This window comes from Eumetopias jubatus, unplaced genomic scaffold, assembly GCF_037043125.1.
Source record: "Eumetopias jubatus isolate StellerSeaLion01/CBP00866 unplaced genomic scaffold, mEumJub1_p1.0 scaffold_5, whole genome shotgun sequence".
Lineage (NCBI taxonomy): Eukaryota > Metazoa > Chordata > Mammalia > Carnivora > Otariidae > Eumetopias > Eumetopias jubatus.
The window spans coordinates 154,004,366-154,026,946 of NW_028274811.1; the positions used below are offsets into that span (position 1 = coordinate 154,004,366).

Genomic DNA, 22,581 nt, shown 5'->3' on the forward strand with positions numbered 1-22,581 from the left:
TGAGCAGCGGAGGAGGGGCGCTACCTCGGCGCACTGACTGACGGCCAACCCGTTACCCCATCTGTACCTAGCAACTCACGAAAATATATCACTCAATTGAGCAATGAAGAATGTAAACAAAAAGTTGAAATTATGTTTGAGACTATAACTGTAAAGGCATTTTGAAATTAATAAAAATGTGCCAAAATTATCAAAGCTTTTAGGGCTTAATTCAAAATAGAACATTTAACATACCCAGGTGGAGCCTTGTGCTATTGACATTTGTGTTTGGAGGTAGGACTCCCTAATAACTTCCTCAGCCAGGATGGTTAATATTGGGATGGCTGTTAAAGGACTTTTTTTCTCCTTAAAACTAGAAAAATAGAACTTGATTAAAAAATTTTTGACTTCTCTTTTTGGCAGACCAAATAACTGAAAGTCTCCTGTAAAACATTGGATGAAAATAGCGAGCACCTTTGTAAGTCACCCTTTTCCTGAGCCCAAGCAAGCTCAGGAAAGCCTGGAGGAAAACTACCCTAGAGCAGGGATGGGTGAGGAGGGGAGGGGGCTGATGCCCAGGATGGGCTTTCACACCCATATGTGGGGTCAGGGCTCTTCCACAAAGCCAGGATGCTCAAAGGATGCATCCTCAGTGCAAGAGTGGACCAAGAAAAAGAAAGTCCCCAAAAGCAGTTTCTCCCAGGTGTTGGGCTCCCTGAGTCAGGGAAGTCCCTCGCCCCCCAAGAACTCAGAGCTGGGAGCCTGCACGTCACCTGGGTCTAACACCCTCCTCAGCCTAGCAGCTCTCACTGAAGCCCTTTGACAGAAGCAACCCCAGGAATATTTCTGGAGAAGCCCCCCAACCTTGGAGTAAAGAGCAGAGTGCAGTAGCCTGTCCTAAAGGCCCTGAGACCCTTGTCTGTTCTGGGAGAATAGAGCTCTTGACTAATTCCGACTTAGACTTTGTTAAATACACATGAAGAATAGAACTAGAATCGTAACTTCCAAACAAATAGGGGAAGGAACAGAGAAAAGAGCTGCAATCCCGTGGGGACACAAGGCAGGAGAAAAACCTCAAAGGACGTATGTACCTGGAATGTAAAACTACATTCAAATATATCAACTATCGGAGCAAAGTAAATGGATTGTAAAACAGGCAAACGGTTATGAGAAAAGCACCTAAAACACGGAGGAACAGGGTGGTCAGGGCCATAGAACACTGGTGGGGCGCCAACGTTAGTATCAAGACAACGTGGGCTTTATGTCAAAGGCACTACCGGGTTTTTCCTAAGATGCTAAATGCATAAGCCATAAAGAAAAAGACTGCAATGCTAAAATGTTAAACTCTTGTATTTTATAAAATCTTTAAATGAAAAGACAAGCCACAGACACACAAAATCGGTCACTGAGGAGATGCTGCTATCCTGCTACAAAGAGAACGTGGACAAATCAACCAGATGGGCAAACAAGCGTGGGGAGACCAGAAAGGGGGCAAGCAGGACTCCAGGCTAGAGACCCGGTCGGGGGGGGGGGGCCTCCCGGTGTCCTTAGGGAGGACTTGGGGGCCCCTACTGCCCTGCAGCCCACATGACCCTCAGACTGCAGCCCATGGCTATTCCCACACGGAGCCCTCCTCTATCCCTTTTCTCCCAGGCCTGTGTGTGACCTGCAGGCCCTCCAGGACCTTGTCCCCGCCCTCTCCTTGTCCTCTGGCTCCAGCCCGGCAGGCTGCTGTTGTGTGACCCTCCGTGTGGCCTTGCCCACAAACCTCCACCCGGGCTTCGCTTGCCCAGCCCGTTAGTGTGGCGCTGTCCCCTTCCTGCGCATTACAGGACCAGGTGTTTCTGTGCTCACCGTGTCCATGTGCATATGCACCAGTGAGCTCTGTGTCTTTCTTTCCTTGCTGAGTCCCCAGCACTGTCAGAGCCCTGGCACTCAGAGGGGCCCAACAACAGTGCTGCTGGAGGACGTGAGGCCCGGTGGGGGCCGGCGGGCTGCTGCTGTGGCCTGAATGTCAGATTTCATATGCTGAACCCTAGCCTGTGAGGCCATGAGAATGGGATCAGTGCCCTGAAACAAAGAGACTGCACAGAGCTCCCATGCCCATTCCTCCCTGTGAGCTCACAGCAAGAAGTCTGCCACCCTTCACAGGGCCATGGGGGCGCCCTAATCACATACCTGCACACGCACACATGTGCACACACTCACGGGGACCAGGTGTCCGTTCCCTACAGGACAGGGCAAGTCTGGGCTATCCTAATGGCACCTGGAAGGTCCCCCAACCCTCAACATGAGGAGGAGAGGGACTGGCGGGTGAGGAGGAAGCGCCCAGCGAGCCCATGGCAAGCACTCAGCCTCCTCCTTGCAACTTTTGGTGCCAGCATGTTTATTTTCCCTTTTATTCTTGCCTTCTATCCAGTAGTAAAGGACTAGAAACACACACCAAAGGAAATGCAGTTACTTCATTTGGAAAATCAAATAGACATTTCTGTTTATGGTAAACATGATTTAAGATGTGATTTATTTTATATCGATATTGCATATTTAATACAAACCACAGTATCAGAAATATATGTGAAGGCTCTTTCTAAAGGCACTGAGAAAACGGTATTAAAAGTTTCATTAAAATATATTCATTTTTAAAAAGTCAACAAGTCAGTCTAGATGTCCAAAACTTTTTTCCTCCAGTAGAAGCTGTAAAAATATAAAATGTAACTTGTGTTCATCTCCTCCCGACCAACCATTCCCACATTACATTTGATTTTAATGTTTTTTAGCTATATAAGCAAAAGCTATGAGACAACAAAAGAATACAAGCCTATAATTAGTACTGATAATGACATTTTAAAGCGGAAGTGACTACATCAGCACCCTCTACATTCCATCATCTTCCCACACAATCCTTTTTAGGAGGGGCATGTACAGACTCAAGGACATTCTGCTGGTGTTGACCTGGAGTGTTCAAGGGGCCCAGGCGGATGATGGGCATCTCCAGAACACAAGACCCACAGAGCTGACTTCCAGGTGTTGAATTCTCTGTCAGCAAAGCAGGACCTGTCCACCTGCCAAGTGCGCATCTGGCCGCCTGTGGGGAGGGGGCGGCATGGTGCCATGGTCCTCGTGAGCAGTGACAACTGTGTGCTTCAGAACGGCTGCTCCCTGAGGCTCTTGTCTGGAGCTCTTCTTTGGTTACACTGCAGCCGGGCTACAGTGTGCAAACACGCAATGATGTCTGAATTCCTCCTTTCCCGTCCTGTGTTTTTCCGGGTTGCACGTTACATGCATGTAGTACTCCCTGTCTGCTGCGCCCTGAGGTGGGGAAGGGCAGGCATCACTCTTGGGGGAGCCCCAGGGCATCTCAGGACATGGTCCTGCAGCCAGCCTGGGCCCGGTGTGTGGCTTCTCCATGGATGAAGTGAGAGGGTCGGTGCCCTCACAGATGGGGACCCCAGGGAGGTGCGCCATCACATGTGGGACCTGGGCGCCGGGTTTGGCCAGGAAGGAGGAGGAGGATTCTGAGATTCCACTCCATGTCTCAGGCAGCAGAGGGGTGCTGTGCTCAGCCTGAGAACCGTGTGAGGAGGGCCCAGGGCTAGTCGGAGGGCCCCAGCAGGCGTCTCAGGGGGTTGTACCACCATCATAACAGATGGGGGAGACTCTGGCAGCGAAGTGGGGTTACTGCAGCACCAATGTCACCCTTCGCAGGGCCTCAGTGAGGTGACTGGGGGAGAGGCTGCTGGGCTGGCCCCAGGGGACCACACACTGACCGCTCCCAACCTGGGCTCCAATGGGTGGCCTTCTCGGTCAGTGCGAGGAGGAGGCCTTCAGCTCCTGCCATCCCGCAAGGGGGACCCTTCCACAAGGCTGGCAACCTGTGCAGGGGCACCCCAGCGTGTGCCCAAGTGTCCAGAAGACCGAGTCCTACCGGCCGAACCCCAAATTCTGACAAGGTGAATGTGCATGAACTCAGCTGAAGACTGACACCCCAAAGCCACATATGATGGAGAGACAGGCCCCACACTGGAGAGCAGAACGTACCAATGGTGGAGCAGCAAGTCCTTCCCTGGGGGCTCCTGCCACCTCCCGAGACTCCCGGGTGGAGGTGACTTTAGGGACAGATGCTCTTGTCCGTGAGGAGCAGGAGCAGGAGCAGGTCCACCACGGGACAGGCGGGCTTGGTGGTGGCCTTCACACCTGACGGCACACCCCACACCAAGTGCACTAGCGCAGGGCAGGGGGTCCATCTCTGGCGGTGATTGTGGGAGACTTCCACGTTCTGAGTTATGCCTTCACATCCAGGTCTTCTATGGTCAGAGTGTATGACCTTTACAGTTTTTCTAGGAAACATTTCCTGTCCGTCTTGTCTCTAATAATTCTTCCTTAGGCGGTGATTGGAATTCTCATTTGAAAACCGATACACAGCCCCCACGGACAACTTGACTTCCTACCTCTTTTCTCTACATTTTGTCCTTTTCTCTGCTTCCAAACCCAGACTCTGTAAACTCGAGGTCCACCATGTACTGGAGACAGATTAGCATGAACCACCTTCAGAGGCCCATTAAAAATGCCAGACAGACTTCCAGGAGGAACGGGACATTATCCATTTGCACCTGGGTATGGCCTCAGACTCTGCCGTGGGGTTGAGAAGCATATGCTGCACATAGTAGAGAGGGCAGGACCCAGCACACAGAGCCTTTTTTGCCTAGAACCTTCCAGATTCCTTCCATGAATGGGGGCATGGCAACTGTGGCTCAAGAGAATTATATCCCTAATTTACACGCAGGGTGTGCCTGTTGTCTGCAGTCCACTCCACAGAGGCGTCAATCCACCGGGAAGTGGGCGTGGGGACCCCTGGGAACTATGGCATGACTGCCAGTCGGCCAGGAGCCCACTGCCTCTCAGAGTGGGGGATGCCCTGCCGGGCTGACTTGTCTCACTCCAGCCACTTTCTGAAAACTTTTAATCCTTCAAAGAGAAATACTGTCATACTTAAACAGACTTAAGACCACTTTGCATTGAAAAACTTGCATGACACTTCACAAAATACGGAATATGTCATTGCACACGCTGCCCACTCCTACCAGGGGACTGAACTCATGCAGCAGTGCAGAAGAAAGGCTCTGATCCTGCATGTGCCGTCCCAGCTGAGGGGTGAGTCTGAGTGTGGACAGAGGCTTTTACAAACACCCCACTTTATGGCAGGAAAGCACACTCGGGCGCTTTGGGAGGCATCAGAGTTGCCACGGCACTTTTGGGGAACATTCCAGGCACCCCGCCCTGGCTGTGACTGGCCCATAGCGGTGAGTCCAGGGGCTCTCGTTTGACGATGGGCGCAGTCCCCGGAGCTCTGCAGTCACAGCCCAGTGCAGGGGGCTGGTGACCCTGTGCACAGAAGTGGTGGGGACGATCTGGCTCAGGAAGGCCATGCACACGCTCCAGGCATGCACAGTGTGCGGGGTGGAAGGGGGTCAGCTCCCTGCCAGGTCTGAGCGGAGCCCTGCCACTCGGGTGAGCTTCCAGCAAGCTGTGCCCCAGGTGCGGAGCATACAGGTGGTGCCTGGCTTCCGGCTCTGTTTTCAGGTGCATCCTGGTAGGGAAAGTGACCAGCTGTCTCTTGGTCATACCACTGGCTCCCAACCACACCTGACTTGGGGACATGGAGTAGCCATCTGCTGCATCTTCAGACCCAGAGTCACTCTCCATCTTGATGGGCACATCAAGTGACAAGATGGGGTTGCACGGAGCTCCCGAGGGCGTTGGCCCACCTCGAAACTTGGTGTCCTCGATGGAATGGCCCACTGCTGTAAGACGCTGCCCTCTGGGCTGAGGAAGCCCATTGTCCAGGCTCCCTTGGGGGAAGGGGCAGCTGGGTGGAGGGTGCACCTGGCCCTGATCGCTGTCCCGCAAAGCTCTGCTGGTGCGGCTGGTGCGGCTGGTGTAGGCACTGGGAGAATGGCTTCCTGGGTGACAACTGGGTGAATTCCTGAAAGCAGTTACCCCACTGGTGTGGACGGCGCCCTGAACGCCTGGGCAGGGCACGCAGGAACCAAGGGACACAGCACACATGGAGAACGGGTCACTCTTGCTGGACTCCAGCTTCAGCTTGGTACCCCCATCCTGGCCATGTTTCCCTGTCATCCAGCTCAGGTGCTTCACGGGTCCCGGTGCCTCAAAGCAGCAACTGTATGCATGTATCTCCCTCCGCCCCCTGGCTCCTGAGGAGCCGCTGGGCACCCTCCCGTGCTCGTCTCCTGACCTGTCCCTGCAGAGAGGAGACAGCCTGTCAGACAGAGCAGGGATCTGGTCATCTGACCCCCTTGGGTGGGGTCTCTAAGGGAGGGCATTAAATTAGCATGATCCTGGCTGAACTTGCAAGTGTGGCTATGCGCTCCTGCCACCTCCATTTTTAACACCCCAGCAGCCCTATGACCCCGGGGGCCAGCATCCTCCTCTCCTGTAACTGACCCTTCCATGGTCTGCTGGATGCCCATGCAGAGCTCTGCAGGTCCAGGGGTGCGGTGGGGGTGCAGGGAGTGGCACATGCGGGGGTGTATCTCCATGAGGCCTACACCGGGTGTCAAGGGTCAGACACACCCACCCCAGACGCAGAGGCAGATAGATGCCCTTTCCGGCAGTTTCTATGAGCCTGGCCTGTCACTGGCACGCATGCTGCTGCGCCCACAACACTTGAGGTGACGGGGGAGACAGTGCCCAGGAGGATGAGGTGGAGCCCTGCCATGCAGCCAGGCCGGTCCTCCAAGAGGAGACCTCCTGGTCAGGGCCGGCAGTGGGGGCCTGGGGGAGGAGGGAGAGGGAGGGTTTCTGAGTGCAGGTGAGGGCAGAGGACAGGGTGGTCACCCAGGGTCCAGGCTTCAGCTGGAGCATCCTGGCAGCCTCGGGCACACCCCAGACGTGTAAGGACAACTCCCGGGGTAGGATGCATGTTTGGGTGTGCTCCATGTGTACCTTCATGTTCCCCTAAGAGCCAGGCTCACCTGTCACAGTCAAGGCCACCAGACCGGCAGCCAGTGGCTCTTCTCCTCCTTGAGGCCCAGCTGGGCCAGAGCACCACTTACCCTGCGGCCCCCTCAGGGTCAGAAACGAGGTCAGGGCCGTTTCTGAGGCACAGACATTGGGCCCTGGCTGGAACCCGGGCCCAGCGTCCCGCATCCGCTTGTGTCCTGAGCACTGGAATGTTTTCTCCGTTGTTCCTCCCTGTGAGGATTTAGGGAGGGGTGCTCAGCACAGATGCCCACACCCTCCAGCCTGGGTTTGGAGGGATGCAGCACAGCGCTGGGGCAGGGAGAGCCCCCAGAGGGACATAGATACATTTCACCCTTTTAAAACACAGGAGACAGTGAATCTGGAAAAGTACCTGCAAAGTAACTGGGTTTCCCGTGGAATTCTGGTTCACATGGACTTGCAGCAGCTCTCACTCTGTGAAGAACAGATAATAGGAAAATACATGTAGGTAAGTTTGTGCTGCTTGGTAGGAACTGACACCAAGCTGGTGTCACTGTCATGCCCAGGAGAGAAGACGCTTTTTAATTTCCTACAGCTTGTAAGTCTTTCCTCAGCTACAGATATGCTAAAAACTCCAATTCACATCACTTATCACGCCAATAAAAGGTTAATGAATTTGCTTCAGAAAGTAGACATACACATAAATGTTTTGGGTTTTTTTGTTTTTTTCTGGATGCCCACAGTGAAAATACAGTCAATTTTTGTGATTTCCACTAGTTACATTCCATAAACTCACCCAGAACACTAAATTAGTGAACACTGTGGATGCCCACAGTGAAAATACAGTCAATTTTTGTGATTTCCACTAGTTACATTCCATAAACTCACCCAGAACACTAAATTAGGAAATCACAAAATTAGTGGAATTTTGTGATTTCCACTAGTTACATTCCATAAACTCACCCAGAACACTAAATTAGGAAATCACAAAATTAGTGGAATTTTGTGATTTCCACTAGTTACATTCCATAAACTCACCCAGAACACTAAATTAGTGAACCATCCTTCATAGGGCAGCGAGCACACACACACATAGAAATCACAGAGCTTGTGACCTTAAATTCTAAGCAAACTCATCCTCATAGGTACTATTTCATTATTTTCAAAAGAAAGAAACAAGGCTTAAGTGATTCCCTTTAGGCCACCTCTCTAGCAGATGTCAGTGTCAGGACTGCAATGCAGGCCAACAGGCCTTGGAGTCAGAGCTCCCTATAGTGCTGGTCCCTACCCATCCTCTGGTCATATCTGTAAAGAGCAGAGATAGGGGAGGAGGAACGGGGGGCAGGGATGGGGGAGCAGCAGTGGGCGTGGCTGCTTTCTAAGAGGACTCTCACTCACTTTGCGTCCATAGAGGCTGAGACGTCCATCCTGTGCTTCACCCGCAAAAACGCGCTCGTCATTGTCATCTCCGCCACAGAGGGTAGGAGGACAGGCACCACGATGCAGAACAGTGAGAGACGAGGGGGCAGGACAGTCCCCGACGGCGCTTTCCTCTTCTGTCCAAACAGGAATTTTAGTTTTCCTTGAAATTGCATTGTCTGGTGTTTTAAAGACAGAAACGAAGAAGTGTCCACAGAACGAATTAGTGTCACCGTTCAAGAATGCAGAACGCACATTCTCAGGATGAGAAACGTGGAGAAGAATCTTATCCGGAGTCACTAAGGAGACACAAACCAGCAATTCGTCCACGCGTGGCCTACTGGGGGTGTGGACCGTCCCAGGGCCTTCAGAGCGATGCGCAGTTTCTCTGCAGTTTCAGTCATATCCTTTAACTGATAAGCACGTGCTCGTGTGTGCACTCGTGGGACCCTCACCCAGTGAGTGCTACTGTGCGTGGACACGAGCTGTCACTGGCCCGTGGCAGAGCCATCAGCCACCCTGGCAGGATTTGCTGGAGGAGATAATCTCGGAGGGCTGTTCCAGCTTTAACTCTCTATTTCAGAATTATCATTTCTCATTTACGATGATAAAGCTTAGGGACAACCTGATTTTATCTAGAGTATATAGTGTAATTTAGGAGTTTGTGATAAAAGAAAATAAAAGATCTTTCTACAGTAGAAAAGCTAATCTAAATTACTAAGTGCCTTCAGGGCATTCCTGCCCTTGATGAAAGAATGACCCCACAATGTGGCCCTCTCTCTCCTTATCCCTCCAAACCTCCAACCCTTCATCCATCCATCCGTCCACCCAGCGTCTCATCCATCCATCCGTCCGTCCACCCAGCGTCTCATCCATCCATCCGTCCGTCCACCCAGCGTCTCATCCATCCATCCGTCCGTCCACCCAGCGTCTCATCCATCCATCCGTCCGTCCACCCGTCTATCCCCCCATCCTCCCATCATCCATCTGTCCATCTCCCCATTTGTGTATGGATTTACTGAATGAAAAAACATTTGCAAAACACCTACTGCTTGCCAGTCACATTCTTGGTGTGGAGAATTCAAGGTAGCTGTGTGCTGGGATATGTTCAACATCCAGCTCTCCAGAGAAAAAAAGACCTGATTTGTAATGTTTGTCAATTTCTTTGGTGGAAATATTCCCATCATGGCTGATTTCAAACTACCAACTAAATGTCAACAGGACCTCTAAATACCTGATGTAACAATGGGCTAGTGAGCCAGTCTAGACAGGAGCACCACTTTGACCTGACTGTGGAAAGAGGGTGGCTTCCACAGAGTCACAGAGGAATGCCAGGAGAGCTGTAAGTCATGCCCGCTTGCCTGTTCCCAGTGCATTCCTTTTGAACGCCTGGGCCCTTTCCAGTGTGTGCAGTAACGAATTTTATGAATTAGTGTAATCAGACATTTTCAGACAAATTTCTTTTGCTTGTTTCCTCTATTCAGTGCATTGTTTTTTACCATTTCATTTTAACCTATATTCTAATTTCTGCTTGATTGTATAGTAAAAATCCCTCCAATTTTATGTCATCTGAAAATAAGAATTTCCAATTTCCAGCAATTGGTTATCCAATTTTAAAAAGTGGACATTCCTTATAAGCCAATAAATAGTATAGCTATATTAGTTTCCATAAAATTTAGAACAAAATATTATCAAAATAAAAGACTTTATGGTCAACTAATCACCTAAATAAAAGATGAGCAATCATTGTATACACAGTGGCAGCAGATCTGGGACTATAATGCAAATAAAAAGCTATTTCTCTTGTGAAGGTCCTGGTGTGCATGGAAAGGCCTGCAGAAATATGCGCTGTGGGATGCCTCTGCTGTAGGGCTGAGCCTCCTGGGTCTTCAGAGCTGGGTCCAGAGACATTCCCACCATCACCCACCAGCGACCTTCTTCACTGTCCCCTTGGATCAGTAGAATAAATCCAAGGAACATGATGCTGCCATTGTACTGCCAGATGGCTGAGGCCAAAATATTGCCATAAATGACACATGCCACCAAGAGGCAGCTTGGAGTGATTTCCTAAGCTGCCATCACTCTGGGCAAATGTAGAGCAACCTGGCAGGTTGGATGGCCTGAGTGGGTGACATGGGACTCTGAAAGTGCAGTGTCTCCACTGAGGACCTCCAGTTTGAAGAGGGGTCAGCCAGGTGAGGCTCAGGGAGCACATGTGGAGGCACAGAGGGTCCTGAGTCCTGGGGAGAGTCCACAAGACCACCACAAGCTCAGCCCTCTCACACTGGTCAGGGCAGAGCAGAAAGTTGGGGAGGCTGGGTGAGAAGAGCTTCAGGAAGAACAGTACTGGGGTGCTGATATCTGCAAAGGGGCCTGGGTATGCAAAGGAGGACATTTTTGTATTTTGTTCTCTACTCTTCTGAAATGACTGGATGTGTGTTACATATGAGCAATGTTTTTATTAAAAAAAAAAAGACCCGCCAGCAGGAGAAGGTTAATGGAAAGTACTGCCCACCCTGTGGGCCGATGAGGCCTCTCCCCACTGCGCCCCGCCTGTGGTGGGGCTATGCAGTCAGCGCGACTCTGATCTCCGAGAGCCTGCTGCTCAGCCCAGGACCCTCAGATGACTTGGATGTGGAAGGGCTTGGGTGTGCATTTCCTGCAAGCCACTCGAAGAGCAGTAGGGAAGCTCTGGGTCTTGCGTTCTGCATGGTGCTGCACACAGCAGGCCCTGGGCTGGAAAAGGTCAGCATGAATCAAGAAAATGGAGAGGAGCTCGCATGAGATGGGACAGGCAGGCAGGACACCCAAGAGCTCGTGTTGACAGGTGAGGGCCTCTTCCAGCTCACACTGGTCTGTGGGGGCTTCCCCAGGGCTCCCTGTTTTCAGAGCCACTTGGAAGGCGACCCAGAGGAATGCCCACTGTCCTCTGCTCGCCTTTCCTCCAACACAGGCTGAGCGAGACCCCCAGCCCCGCCCAGCGCAACACTGAGGGCGCATCCCTCCTGTGGACCCCCTGCAGGACCCCAAGGTCAAGGTGAGAGAGAGACTCCGGAGGGGCCCACAGCCCAGGTGGGGCTGGGGAAGAGGGCACACAGCCTGAGGGGCCGACCGCTGACAAAGGCCTGGGAGTCCTGGGGTCAGAGGTCATGGTGTTGGTCTGCAGGCAGCGGCACAGGAGGGTGGGGGGCGCCGCAGAGCGGACCCCTCCCCCCCCCCACCCCGGGATGCGAGGCCCGCTGAGGTCTGGGTGGGCTGGGGTCCGCCCCTGCCGCCTCTTCCCAGGGGCCCTAAGAGGACGGGAGATGGAAACCCCAAGTGTCTGCCGGCAAGACAAGAGGTCACACCAACAGCCTGCGCAGGAGCGGAGGCGCACGCCAGGCTGCGGGCTGCGCCGGGCAAACGTCTCTCCAAGAGTCTTAATGGAGGTGCAACTAAGCAGACGAAACCGAGCGCGACGTTCACGCGCGGCTCCCGCTCTCGCTCCCGAAAACCCTTCCGCGCGAGGGGCGCCTCTGGCCGCCAGGGGGCGCGCACTCACCAGAAAGCCCGAGGTGCTGTCCAGCAGGCAGCGCACGCGGCACACGAAGCAGCGCGTCAGGAAGGCCGAGAAGTCCGTGGGCGAGCCCGCGCCTCCCTCCTGCGCGCGCAGCAGCCTCCCCAGGACGGCGTCCTCTGCGGCCGCGATGGCACCGGCGCGGGGGCGCGGCGGAGAGAGAGGCGGTGAGTGTGCTCTGAGGGGCTCGGGGCGTGCGCACAGGGGTGAGCGCCCAGCACGGAGGCGTGCGCCCCCGCCCGCCGGCCCGCCGCGTCCGCGGCCACACAGGGTCACACACGGGCACACCTGTGGGCACACAGTCACACACGCGTGCATACGGCCACACGCGGTCACACACGCGCGCCTCCCCACACCGCCAGCCTCTGCGCGCCACGAGGCGCGCTGCCACGCCCCACGCAGTCCACCTCGGACACCCTCCCGCACACAGCCCACACGCATCCTACCGTGCACACACAGCCCACACACCCCTCTCCCACACTCACATCACACACACATCCCATCATGCACACACACACCCTGCACACATATCCTGCCACGGACATGCCCACACACACCCCTGTCCCACCGCATGCACACACCTGCCACACACACCCATCCCGCATCCCCCACATGCCCCCACCACATGCCCGCCCCGTCCCTTGCACGCACACACACATGCGTGTGTGTCCCCCTGAGTACCACTGGCCTCCGCCTCTGCTCCCCGCCCACCCTCTTCCCGATAGAGATAGTTGCTCTGACAAATTTTGCCTTCGTTGTTCTCTGCCCTTAAAAATACCATCTCAGGACAACTGCACGTATGACTGTGACCCTGTTGTCCAGTTTTGTTTTGAGCTTTATAAAATGATATTGCATATTGGCACCCAGGCTTTTCTTTTTCACTCAGCTTTGCGAGGTAAATCATGCTGTTACCTGAGATTGTGGTAGAAGCTTTTCTTGAATTGTTTACAACTTTGGGGAAAGTGTGTGGAAGAGCTGGAACCCCCCAGTGGACACCACCCCCTCCCCTTGGCCTCCCATCTGCTCCACTACCTCTCACAGAGATGGGTGCTTGCCGCATGTGTCCTGATGGGGCAGGGGCCGTAGACCTGGAGGAAACCCTTTGCAGGGGGGCTTGCCCACAAGGGGCAGTGTCTCTGAGCAGACAATAATCTTTAGGCCTTTTTTCAGGTAAATCTAATATGGGCCAAAGGAATTTCCTGGAAGATGTGCATCTTGAGGGGGAGTTTGCAAAATGAGAGACAAGTACTGTAGCTTCTTGTGAAGTGGTCTCATGCTCCAGCCAAGCCACATGCACTCAGGAACCAGAGAGCTGAGTGGGGACCCCTGCAGAGGGGAGGGGTGTGTGGGAGGGGGTCCCCGAAGGAGAGAAATGTCAGGCACTGCATTCAATGTGAAGCAAAGGCAGATGAGAAAGCATGATGGAAATTTCTCAGAGGCATCCACATGTTTACACGAACCGTTCCAAGTCTTGGTTAGACCCACAGAAGACCCAAAGACCCACCTGTCTCTGAGTGCAGGGGCTGCCCAAACACCACGTGGGGAGGGTCCATGGCCCAGTGAAGCTGCCGGCAGAAGTCCTGGCGGTCATCCACGTGGATATAGTCATAAATGTTTTGGTGCATCACATCCGTCTGCAACATTGTTTTAAACTAAGTGAATCTGCATGCTTTTTATTCCAGTGATTAATAATTGCAAAACCTGTCTCACTCACTGCCCTCTAAAGATGTCTCATGGGAAAGGCAGGAGTTTGGCATTTGACTCATGCGAGGCCCCCCAGCCCCCAGCCTCCCACTCACCCAGGCAGTGCTCTCGGGGGACAGAGCAGGAGGCTTGGAGACCAAACACCTTCTGGGTCCAGGATACTCACTTTTCTCCAGGACTTCGAGAGCTCATCAAGCTGTGTGTTTATGATGTGGGCACTTTTCATCCTATCACAAAAGTTTATTAGGAAAGCATCCCTGAGAAGTGAGGTGGGAACTGCCAGGTGAGACCAGAGTCACAAGGTGAGACAGGAGCTGCCAGGTGAGCTGGGAAGCATCAGAGCAGATGAGAGCCTGGCCAGGCCTCCTGGCCAGTGACTTCCTTCATCCCAGCACTTCCAGGCCTGGCTGCTGCTTCCTTCTACAATGCTACAAGGACTGCTGCTCTCCCGCCCTCTCCCTGGTCCTTTGTCCTCCCACCTACCTGAGCCCTGAACACAGAGGCCGACCCTCGAAGGCACCAGGTCTACACTCAGAAGCTGCACTTCAGGGTGCAGAGGCCACAACTGGGAGCTACAGAGACCGGTTTCCGAGGAACATGACTATTGCGATCGTCAGCAGAAGTGTTCTCAGAGGGTGGTGCACGTCTCCTCCTTACCTCCCCTTAACTGAACAGTGTCACCCATTATCCACACTGAGAGCCTGGCCCAACAACACCTGAATAACCTGGCAGGTGCCATTAGTGATCTCTTTGGAACGGGCCATTTCTAAGTTTGTGTCATTTCCCAACAGGATCATTACAATAATTAGATGGAGGGAAAGTTCCTGAAAAATCAAGACCAGAAATTGGTTACTTTTAAAGAAAGTAACTAGTAAATTCACCCAGACTGGATGAGACCTACCACGTTTTCAAGTGGCTGTACTCTTGCCTGAAACTCCATGCCTAGGGTTCACTGGGACCCCCAGATGTCAAACAAGATTCAACTGCAGGAAGGTAGAAAAGGGACATAATCATAACTTGAAAGCTACTTGGTACTACAATCACCAGCGCATTCCTTAGTCCAAAGGGACTATGTTTTCAGAGAAAGAAGTGGTCAGAGAGGTCAGAATGCTTGTTGTCCTTGGTCGTTGTCGTCTAGGGTCAGAGGCTCTGGACATGAACTTGGGGCCAATGGGCAGAAACCAACTCATAGTGAAAGTGGACGCACCAGGCTTTCCCTCCAGTTCAAGACCTGGTGGCTCCCCTCTCGCCTACCTGCTCGTACCTCACCCGGCGGCCCTATGATCACGAGTGCCCTTCCCACAGGGACACTTTCCTAATAATAATAATACTGAGATTCAGTATGACATACAGGCTGAAAAGTGCCCAAATCAAAAGCATACAGTTGGAGGAGTGAGTTCTCAGTGTAACCAACACTCAGATCAGGAAACAGGACACAAAAGCTCCTCAGAACCCCCTTCCCTCCAGGGCGGCGGCCATGGTGCAGACGGCGCGTGCTGTAGGCTGGTTATGTTTGTAAACGGAACGCTGTTCTTCGATGTCTGTCCTCTTGTTCAACATCACAGTTGTAACGTTCACCCATGCCGTGTGTGTGGCAGCAGTTTCTCGTGCCCACAGGGTGAGTGTTTCCACCTGATTAACCCACTTGGCCCCTTCCACACGCCACTACTGTGTCTGAGTGCATCTCTGTTGGGTGCACACCTGGGTGGGTCGGGGGTGGCAGAGGGCCAGCCTTAGTAGACAACACCAAGCAACTTTCCGGAGTGAGTGCACAAGTATGCTGCTGCCACGGTGAATGCCGGGCCAGTGGCTTTACATTCTGGCTGGCATGTAGCCTTCCCAGCTGCGCCTTTATCTGAGCCGCCGTGGTTCATGTGTCACAGGTTCTCAGTGTGGTTTTTTTCTCACTGCCTGTCATAAAGCCCAGTGAAACTGTGCATCTTCTCACATATTTATTGGTCTTCGGGTGCAAGTGTGTGCATGTGTACACGTGTCATGTGGGTGTGCACATGTTGCCTTTTTTGGTCCTTCCCCCAGTTTGATTGCTGATTTTCCTGTTCTTCAACTGCTCTGGACATGGGTCCCCTACTGGGTGGGCTCTGCTGCCAACATCATCACTCCCTGGCCTGCCTTCCTGCTCTCTTAGTGGATCTAACGCAGCCGATTCATCAGTCTTTCCTCATGGGTGGGGTGTTGCCCTCGTTATTCCTCACCGATCTCCTAACTCTGTCCTGAAGCTCCTAGAAACTTCTACCATCACCTGATATTTACTGTGCATGGTGTGAGGTAAGAGTCAGGATTCATTTTCTTCCATGTGGATCCAGTTCACCCAACTCCATTTGTTGACAAGACCACCACTTCCCCACCACCAGGCAGGGCCCCCTCTGTTATAACTCCCACACCCGTGCACACTGAGCCTCTGCCCTGAGCTTCCAGTTCTGTCCCGTGAGTCTGTTCATCAACCTTTGTGCCAATCCCACACTGTCCCAGCAACTGGGTTTTACAGGAAGTCTTGTGTCCAGCATTTAAGTGCCCAGTAATCACCACTCTTGCCCCCTTGTCCTCTCTGGGTGGTCCTAGATAGTCTCAGCTCTCTGCATTCCCAAAAGCTTGTCCATTTCCACCTAAAAAGCTGCTCGGTTTTTATGTCATTACCTCTATAACATGATCTGACATCTTTATAATGATAATTGGAGCCCTCCAATTCACAAATATGGCATATCCTTCTGTTTGTCTGGTTCTTCTTTAAATTCTATAAATAATGTTTTCTATTTTCTTGTGAGGTACTGCATACCACTTGATTGACTCATTACTGGGAATTCAGTGTTCTTCTATCCTGCTGTAGATGGATGGCATTTTCCCTTCTATAGTTTTGATGAAAGGAAAAGACCATGCTGACCTGTGAGCATGGGGTAATCATAGTTCCCATGGTGACTTAATAAACAGGCACTGTCATTCAGTTATTCTCTTGTGAGCTTTAATGGGTGACCCCACACTTTGTAGAATCCCAGAAGGGTGGGTGTCCCTGGATGCCCTGTTCATGTCTCCCCACACCTTAGTTAATTAATGGAAGGGATGTGTGGAATTAACATGCAAGAGGGGGTCTGTGGTTTAACCAAAACAGGAGACAGACCAACTGGGGGGAGGGCATAATAAAACTGGAAAAGATATTTCTGACTCAGACAAATTTACAGACATATAGATGTGAATAGTTTTTAGTTTTGGGGAATAAAGGTATAATAATTAGTGTGGCATGACTGACTGCCCTTAGTCTCCCTTAATCTCCCAGAGTCTGCTCCCTACAAAGCAAGGTCAAGAAAAATAAACGGTGGGGAAATGTGACAAGTAATAGTAATTACAATAGTAATTGTTCAAATAGTGGGGCAAAAAACAAATAGTGGAAAAACAAACACAGCTCTGATCAAGTGAAGCCTTTATTTTAGCTCTAAACCATCATTTACGGAGTTAGGAATAAAACTAACTTTTACAAACCTCATTCCAGCAGTTGTCATCTTTACTTTTTATGCAAATTGTGTTACCTAGGCTGTTGCCTAGCCTGTGGGACTCTTAACTGCTCCAGTGCCCTCACCCTGGTTCACCTGGGGACAGTTTGCCCCCAACTGCCGGCCTTTGAGGGAATGGACCACTTCTTGAATTAATAAATGTAGATGGCAACTAAAATATGCATCTAAAACCTACTTGTTCATCACAAAGACTCCTGAACCTGAACATACTAAAATAATCAGTTCCCGACTTTTGTTAAGTATTTTGCACAAGAAGCTCACAACAGCACAAAGCTGTTCTAATATTTTCCCGAAATATTTTGCATAGAGGCAATGCCTGATTTAATGGCATTTGGAAACAATTTCCTCATAATAAAAGGCAAAACTTTATTTTACGTCTAACACTTGGTGGAAAATAACCAAGCTCCAAGAAAACAGAGAATCCAGGGAGTAAGTTTAGACCTGGGACCAAAGCTGCTCCTCAGGACACTTGCATTTATTACCAAAGCCACCCCCGGATTCTGGCTGAAGGCAGGCAGCTCTGGATGTGTCTGGAGAATTCACAGGGCAATTCAGCAGACAGTGATAGGAACTGAAGGGAATTCTGACCATGGAAAAGGCGGACCAGACCCTGTTTTCCTAGATTTGACCCTGCACATGCAATCAAAAAGACAAAAAAAAAAAAAAAGGATTCATCATTTGGGGGCTGGAATCACATCATGTCCACAGCCTGGCAGCAGCTATCAAGGGACCCCTGAGCTCTGTGTCGCACGAGGGGGCCCTGTGGCCAGAGAGCTCGGCAACCCTGAGAGCATGTGCAGAAGGCTAAAGTGGGGAGGAAGGGCCTCAGGCCGCCACTCCGGGAGCTCATCTGTCTGGAGTGGGCGATGCATGCCCCACCACTTCAAATCTCCTGACACCTGCCCCACATGTCTTCAGGAGGTGGAGATGGACCCAGGGACACAGTGATGGGAGCCTTGTCTCACCCACTGCCACGAGCAGCCAACAGGCAGCCTCCCCTGCAGCAGGGCTGGTGGTACGGATGCTTCCCCCTGACTGGCACCAGGTGGCTAATGCTCTGTCCAGTGCTCTGTATGTGGAGGAGGAAAAGGAGGCTCAGAGAGACCAGAGCTGAGGCTCTACCCCCTGGTCTGACAGGGCAGTCCCAGGAGTGCCTCTTGGAGGTCACGCCCACCACACTTCATCTACTCGCCACACGCTGGCCATATCTGTGGGGTCCTTGCCGGGGCTACACCTGCATGTGCTGCAGGGGCTGACCCAGGCCACGTGGTTGGCTATCGCCGCAGGCTGTCCTGTGGAAGAGCCAGTGGCAGAGAAGAGGCCTGGTCGGGAGAGGGTGTGTCAGCCATTCGGTCCTGGGTTCAGGCGGTAGGAAAGCAAATGCAGAGGTGGGTGTAAGAGGAATTGCTTCTCAGAACCATCTGTACAGTGACAGCCACTTAGGTTTTGGAAATGAGTCAAAATGACAGTTTTCATGGAAATTAGATCAAATGCTCCAATCAGCTTCAGGGGCCTCAGGCCAACTTGAATTTTCACATGTGTCAGGGACCCACATTCTCTGATCTTGGCTTCCACCACCCTTTGCTTCTGGGCACGCCCTGGGTCTTCCACCCATCCAGTGAGATTTTTGTTATTAACTCCATGTACTGCCTCTAAGCTTCATTCATCACTTGGCTCTGATCCCGGATCCTGCACACATTTCCCCTCTGCTGGCAAAGGTACTCCCAGCACTGTAGGAGGGAGGTTGGGCCCGTCGAGTGCTGGCCACACCCAGCCCTGGACTCCCCACCATGGGTAGCCTCCCCGAAAGTCTGGCCAGCATCCCAGTGGGCAGTTTCCTGCTGGCTAGCCCTGGCCTGGGGCACCTCACTGACCTCTCCATCACCCAGGGGCCAAGGCCTCACCCTCACCAGTGAGGGTGTCTCCAGAATGTGCTCCTTGCTGGAGCGCCCAGCCTCCTGAGGGCTCCACCCTCTGTGCTCCTGTGTTACTAGTTAATGATCTTTATACTAGTATCCATTTTTTATATTAAGCCACTCAAATCACTTCACAATTTCTGCCTCCAAACAGGACCCTGACTGACAGACACACTGTATGCCTCATTTTTCAAAGTTGTATTTTGTTCTCTCTCTAATCCGCCTATTTGTATGTTGAATGGAGGGTGTTCATAATTTTGCATGCTGAACCCCTCTTCAGAGGGGGTATCTTTATGAGAACGGCTGTGGCCTTGCTGCTGAAGGGTCACATTTGTGTCTCCCTGAGGCCCCGAGATCTCACCTGTCCACCACTAGCTCTGGACTAGGGGGCCTGCACTATGCAAGAGTGTGAATTTGGATTTGGACTTCAGGCTCAAGCTTTGGATTTCTCTTCATTCCCTTCCCAGAGGCCAGGCAGAGAAGTTTCCTTTGCCCTCCCTGGCCATGGGTGGGGGTTTTATTGCACCTTTTCTTGGAGGAGGATCCCAGTGTTTGATGGGTCTCAACCCCAGAGCCCTGCCCCAATGTCTGGAATCATCCAGTCTGGGCAGGCCTGGGGTAACGGACCAAATGAATTATCTGTGAATCAATAAGGGCATTTCCAGAACACGCTATTTCCTGAATGTGCCCCAAATCTGAGGTTCCAGACAGTGATGCTACAGCAAGGAGAGGCGCCCTGGTGCTCACCAGCCCCTCACCTGAATGTGAGATGCGTGGTGGGGGCACAGGCAGCAAAATTCACTGCCCCGTACACTTGTGACACCCTGGACATTGTCACATCTCTGCACGACCTGGAACCCTAGACAAAGCCGGGGTGTGAAAATCCTTACCTGAGAAAAGCTCTGTGATAAGAAAAGCCCGATTTTGCAGATGTTTAAGGCTGGAAGACAGTAAGCATGTGCAAGACAGTGGAACCCACTGCATAGCAGGTCGAAGAGCTGTTTTTACCTGGTGGAAGCCCAGATAGTCCACGATTGTTGCTGAAGCATAAAATATCATGCCTTCTGCACTCACGACCAGGGCAAAGCCATCGAGAGACTAGAAGAGATAAGAACTCAAATTGGCTCCTGCATACATTCTCAAAATCCTCACAATGAGAAAGTGCAAGCATTGTTTTTGCTGAATTTTCAACCATTTCTTTTGTTTTGTAGTCTGTATCCATAACCTCCAGAAACACCCACTTTTAATTTATTTATGACAATTTTGCAACAGGTCCCAAGTTAGCAGATGACAGGGGAACTTGGTTCATCGTTTATAAGCCTCAAGACTGTTCTTCTTTTCCTAGTGATTATAAAACTCGTGTTTTACAAAATATAAATATCTTCATGACAAGATGAGACTCCACCAGTATCTGAGACATAACAGGAACCTTACTTTACCTACGTGGACTTTCTCTGTTCACGCACTGTCTTCCAGCCTATGTTCTGCTTTTCCTAAGAGTTTTTATCATGAAAAAATATTGAACTCCATCAAGTGTTATTCCTACATCTACTGAAATAATCACATAAAATTTGTCTATTAATGTGGCGACTTTGGTGATAGATTTCTGATGATGAATCATTCTTGTGTATTATGGGGTAAGCCTTATCATAATTTTATTTATTTTTTATTTTTTTAAGATTTTATTTATTTATTTGACAGAGAGAGACACAGCAAGAGAGGGAACACAAGCAGCGGGAGAGGGAGAGGGAGAAGCAGGCCCCCCACAGAGCAGGGAGCCCGAGGCGGGACTCGATCCCAGGACCCTGGGACCATGACCTGAGCCGAAGGCAGACCCTCAACGACTGAGCCACCCAGATGCCCCGCCTTATCATAATTTTAAATATGTTCTTGGGATTGACTCATTTCACTTAGGAGATATTCATCTATATTTAAAGAAAAGCTAGTCTATGAGCATCTCTCCTTATTTTGGTGTCAAGATCACCAGAAATGAGTCAGATCCCTCTCCCTCTTTCCCATTTCCTGAACCCGCTTTTTTGAGGCAAGGATAATCTGCTCTTTGAAAGTTTGGTTTCACTTCCAAGAGCATCCAGCTTGGGCACATTTTGGGGAGAGGGCAAGTGAAAAGGGGCAGATTTTAGCACCATATCAATTTATGTAATGGTTGTTAGCATATCCAGATTTTTAATTTTTTTCTTATATCAATTATAGCTTCTTAAAATATTTTTTATCAGTGCATCCATTTCCTCTTGATTTTAAATTTGTTAATGTATGTTATTCATATTTTTATAATTATTAAATCTCAGTTGTATCCATACTTTTTGGGTGTGTGTGTTTCTAGAAAATTAGGGCACGTGACTGTGTTGTGCCTGATTTCAAGTCTTTATTTGAAAAGCAAGCTTTTTAGCCCCATCCCGCAATGGCTTCCCAGAATCACCAGTAGTGAAGGTGCATAGGGGAGCACAGCCACTGGATTGCATGATCAATGAGCATTTCTTCCATCTATCTATCTACCCATCTATTATCTTCTTCCTCCTTCTCACCATCATCATCATTATGATAAAGAAAATGACAGTTCATGCTGTGTAGGTCCTCATGAGTGTCAAGTGCCCTACATGAAGTAGCTCATTCAATTCCGCATCACCTCCACGGGGCAAGAGGTTGTAACTCTACTTGGTCAGTGCAGAAGCTGGAGGTGAGGGAGGCACCCAGACAGTGGAGTTCATAATAATTTGTGTCTTTAAAATACAGACATTTAGAGACTTTAAATTAACTTCTATAGTTTGTGGTTATTAGCAATGTATTACAATACTTATTTCCCTTAATTATTGACCATGTGGGATACTCTTTCTTCCTTTCCATTTCCCTTTCCTTTTCCTTTTCTTTGTCTTTTTCTTTCTTTCTCTTTCTTTCTTTCTTTTCTTTCTTTCTTTCTTTCTTTCTTTCTTTCTTTCTTTCTTTCTTTCTTTCTTTCTTTCTTTCTTTTTCTTTCTTCCTTTCTTTTTCCTTCTTTCTTTTCGAATTTTTGCCATTTTTTAAGTGATAAATTTTTTACATTATAATTTTTATTTCTTTGACTATTAATGGGATTGATAGTAATGAGATCTCAGACATTCACTGTTAACTTGTAGTTCTTCTTTGGTAAACTGCCCGTGCATATCATGTGCTAATTTTTCTGTTAGGGTTTTATAAATATCAATTTCTAAGAGCTTTTAAATTACTGATATTGAAGATTTCTAGGCATTCTAGGAAAATGGCAGCCACTTAAACCCAAATGCCCTCACTTCTAAATGATGCAAAACAACATGAATGTGTGAAATTACACAAATCTATGCCCTTGTCATAATGAGAACACAGGGAGCTGGTAACTTCCAAGTACTTATTAGCAGAAAAGACAGTACTAAGTCCCAGTGAGCTATGAAAGGAAGAAAGTGTGCAGTTTCTCCTTATGAAACTAGGGGAAAAGAGCCAATTAAATCCAGTGTAAGTGGAAGAAAAAAAATAAAAACAAAGTGAAAAA

At 50.5% G+C, this 22,581-nt stretch overlaps 1 protein-coding gene across 1 annotated transcript in view; it reads right to left on the reverse strand.

Annotated features, from left to right (window-relative positions):
* Positions 1-2,470: 2,470 nt before the first annotated feature.
* Positions 2,471-22,581, reverse strand: part of AHRR (aryl hydrocarbon receptor repressor) — a 79,007-nt gene continuing 58,896 nt past the window's right edge. Inside the window, exons 5-11 of the mRNA XM_028090018.2 lie at positions 20,070-20,159; positions 13,422-13,551; positions 11,903-12,036; positions 8,341-8,540; positions 7,355-7,416; positions 7,056-7,194; positions 2,471-6,241 (exon numbers count right to left, since the gene is read on the reverse strand). Of these exons, the coding sequence (XP_027945819.1) occupies positions 5,173-6,241; positions 7,056-7,194; positions 7,355-7,416; positions 8,341-8,540; positions 11,903-12,036; positions 13,422-13,551; positions 20,070-20,159 (1,824 nt within the window). The 3' untranslated portion in view covers positions 2,471-5,172. The remainder of the gene's footprint in view (positions 6,242-7,055; positions 7,195-7,354; positions 7,417-8,340; positions 8,541-11,902; positions 12,037-13,421; positions 13,552-20,069; positions 20,160-22,581) is intronic.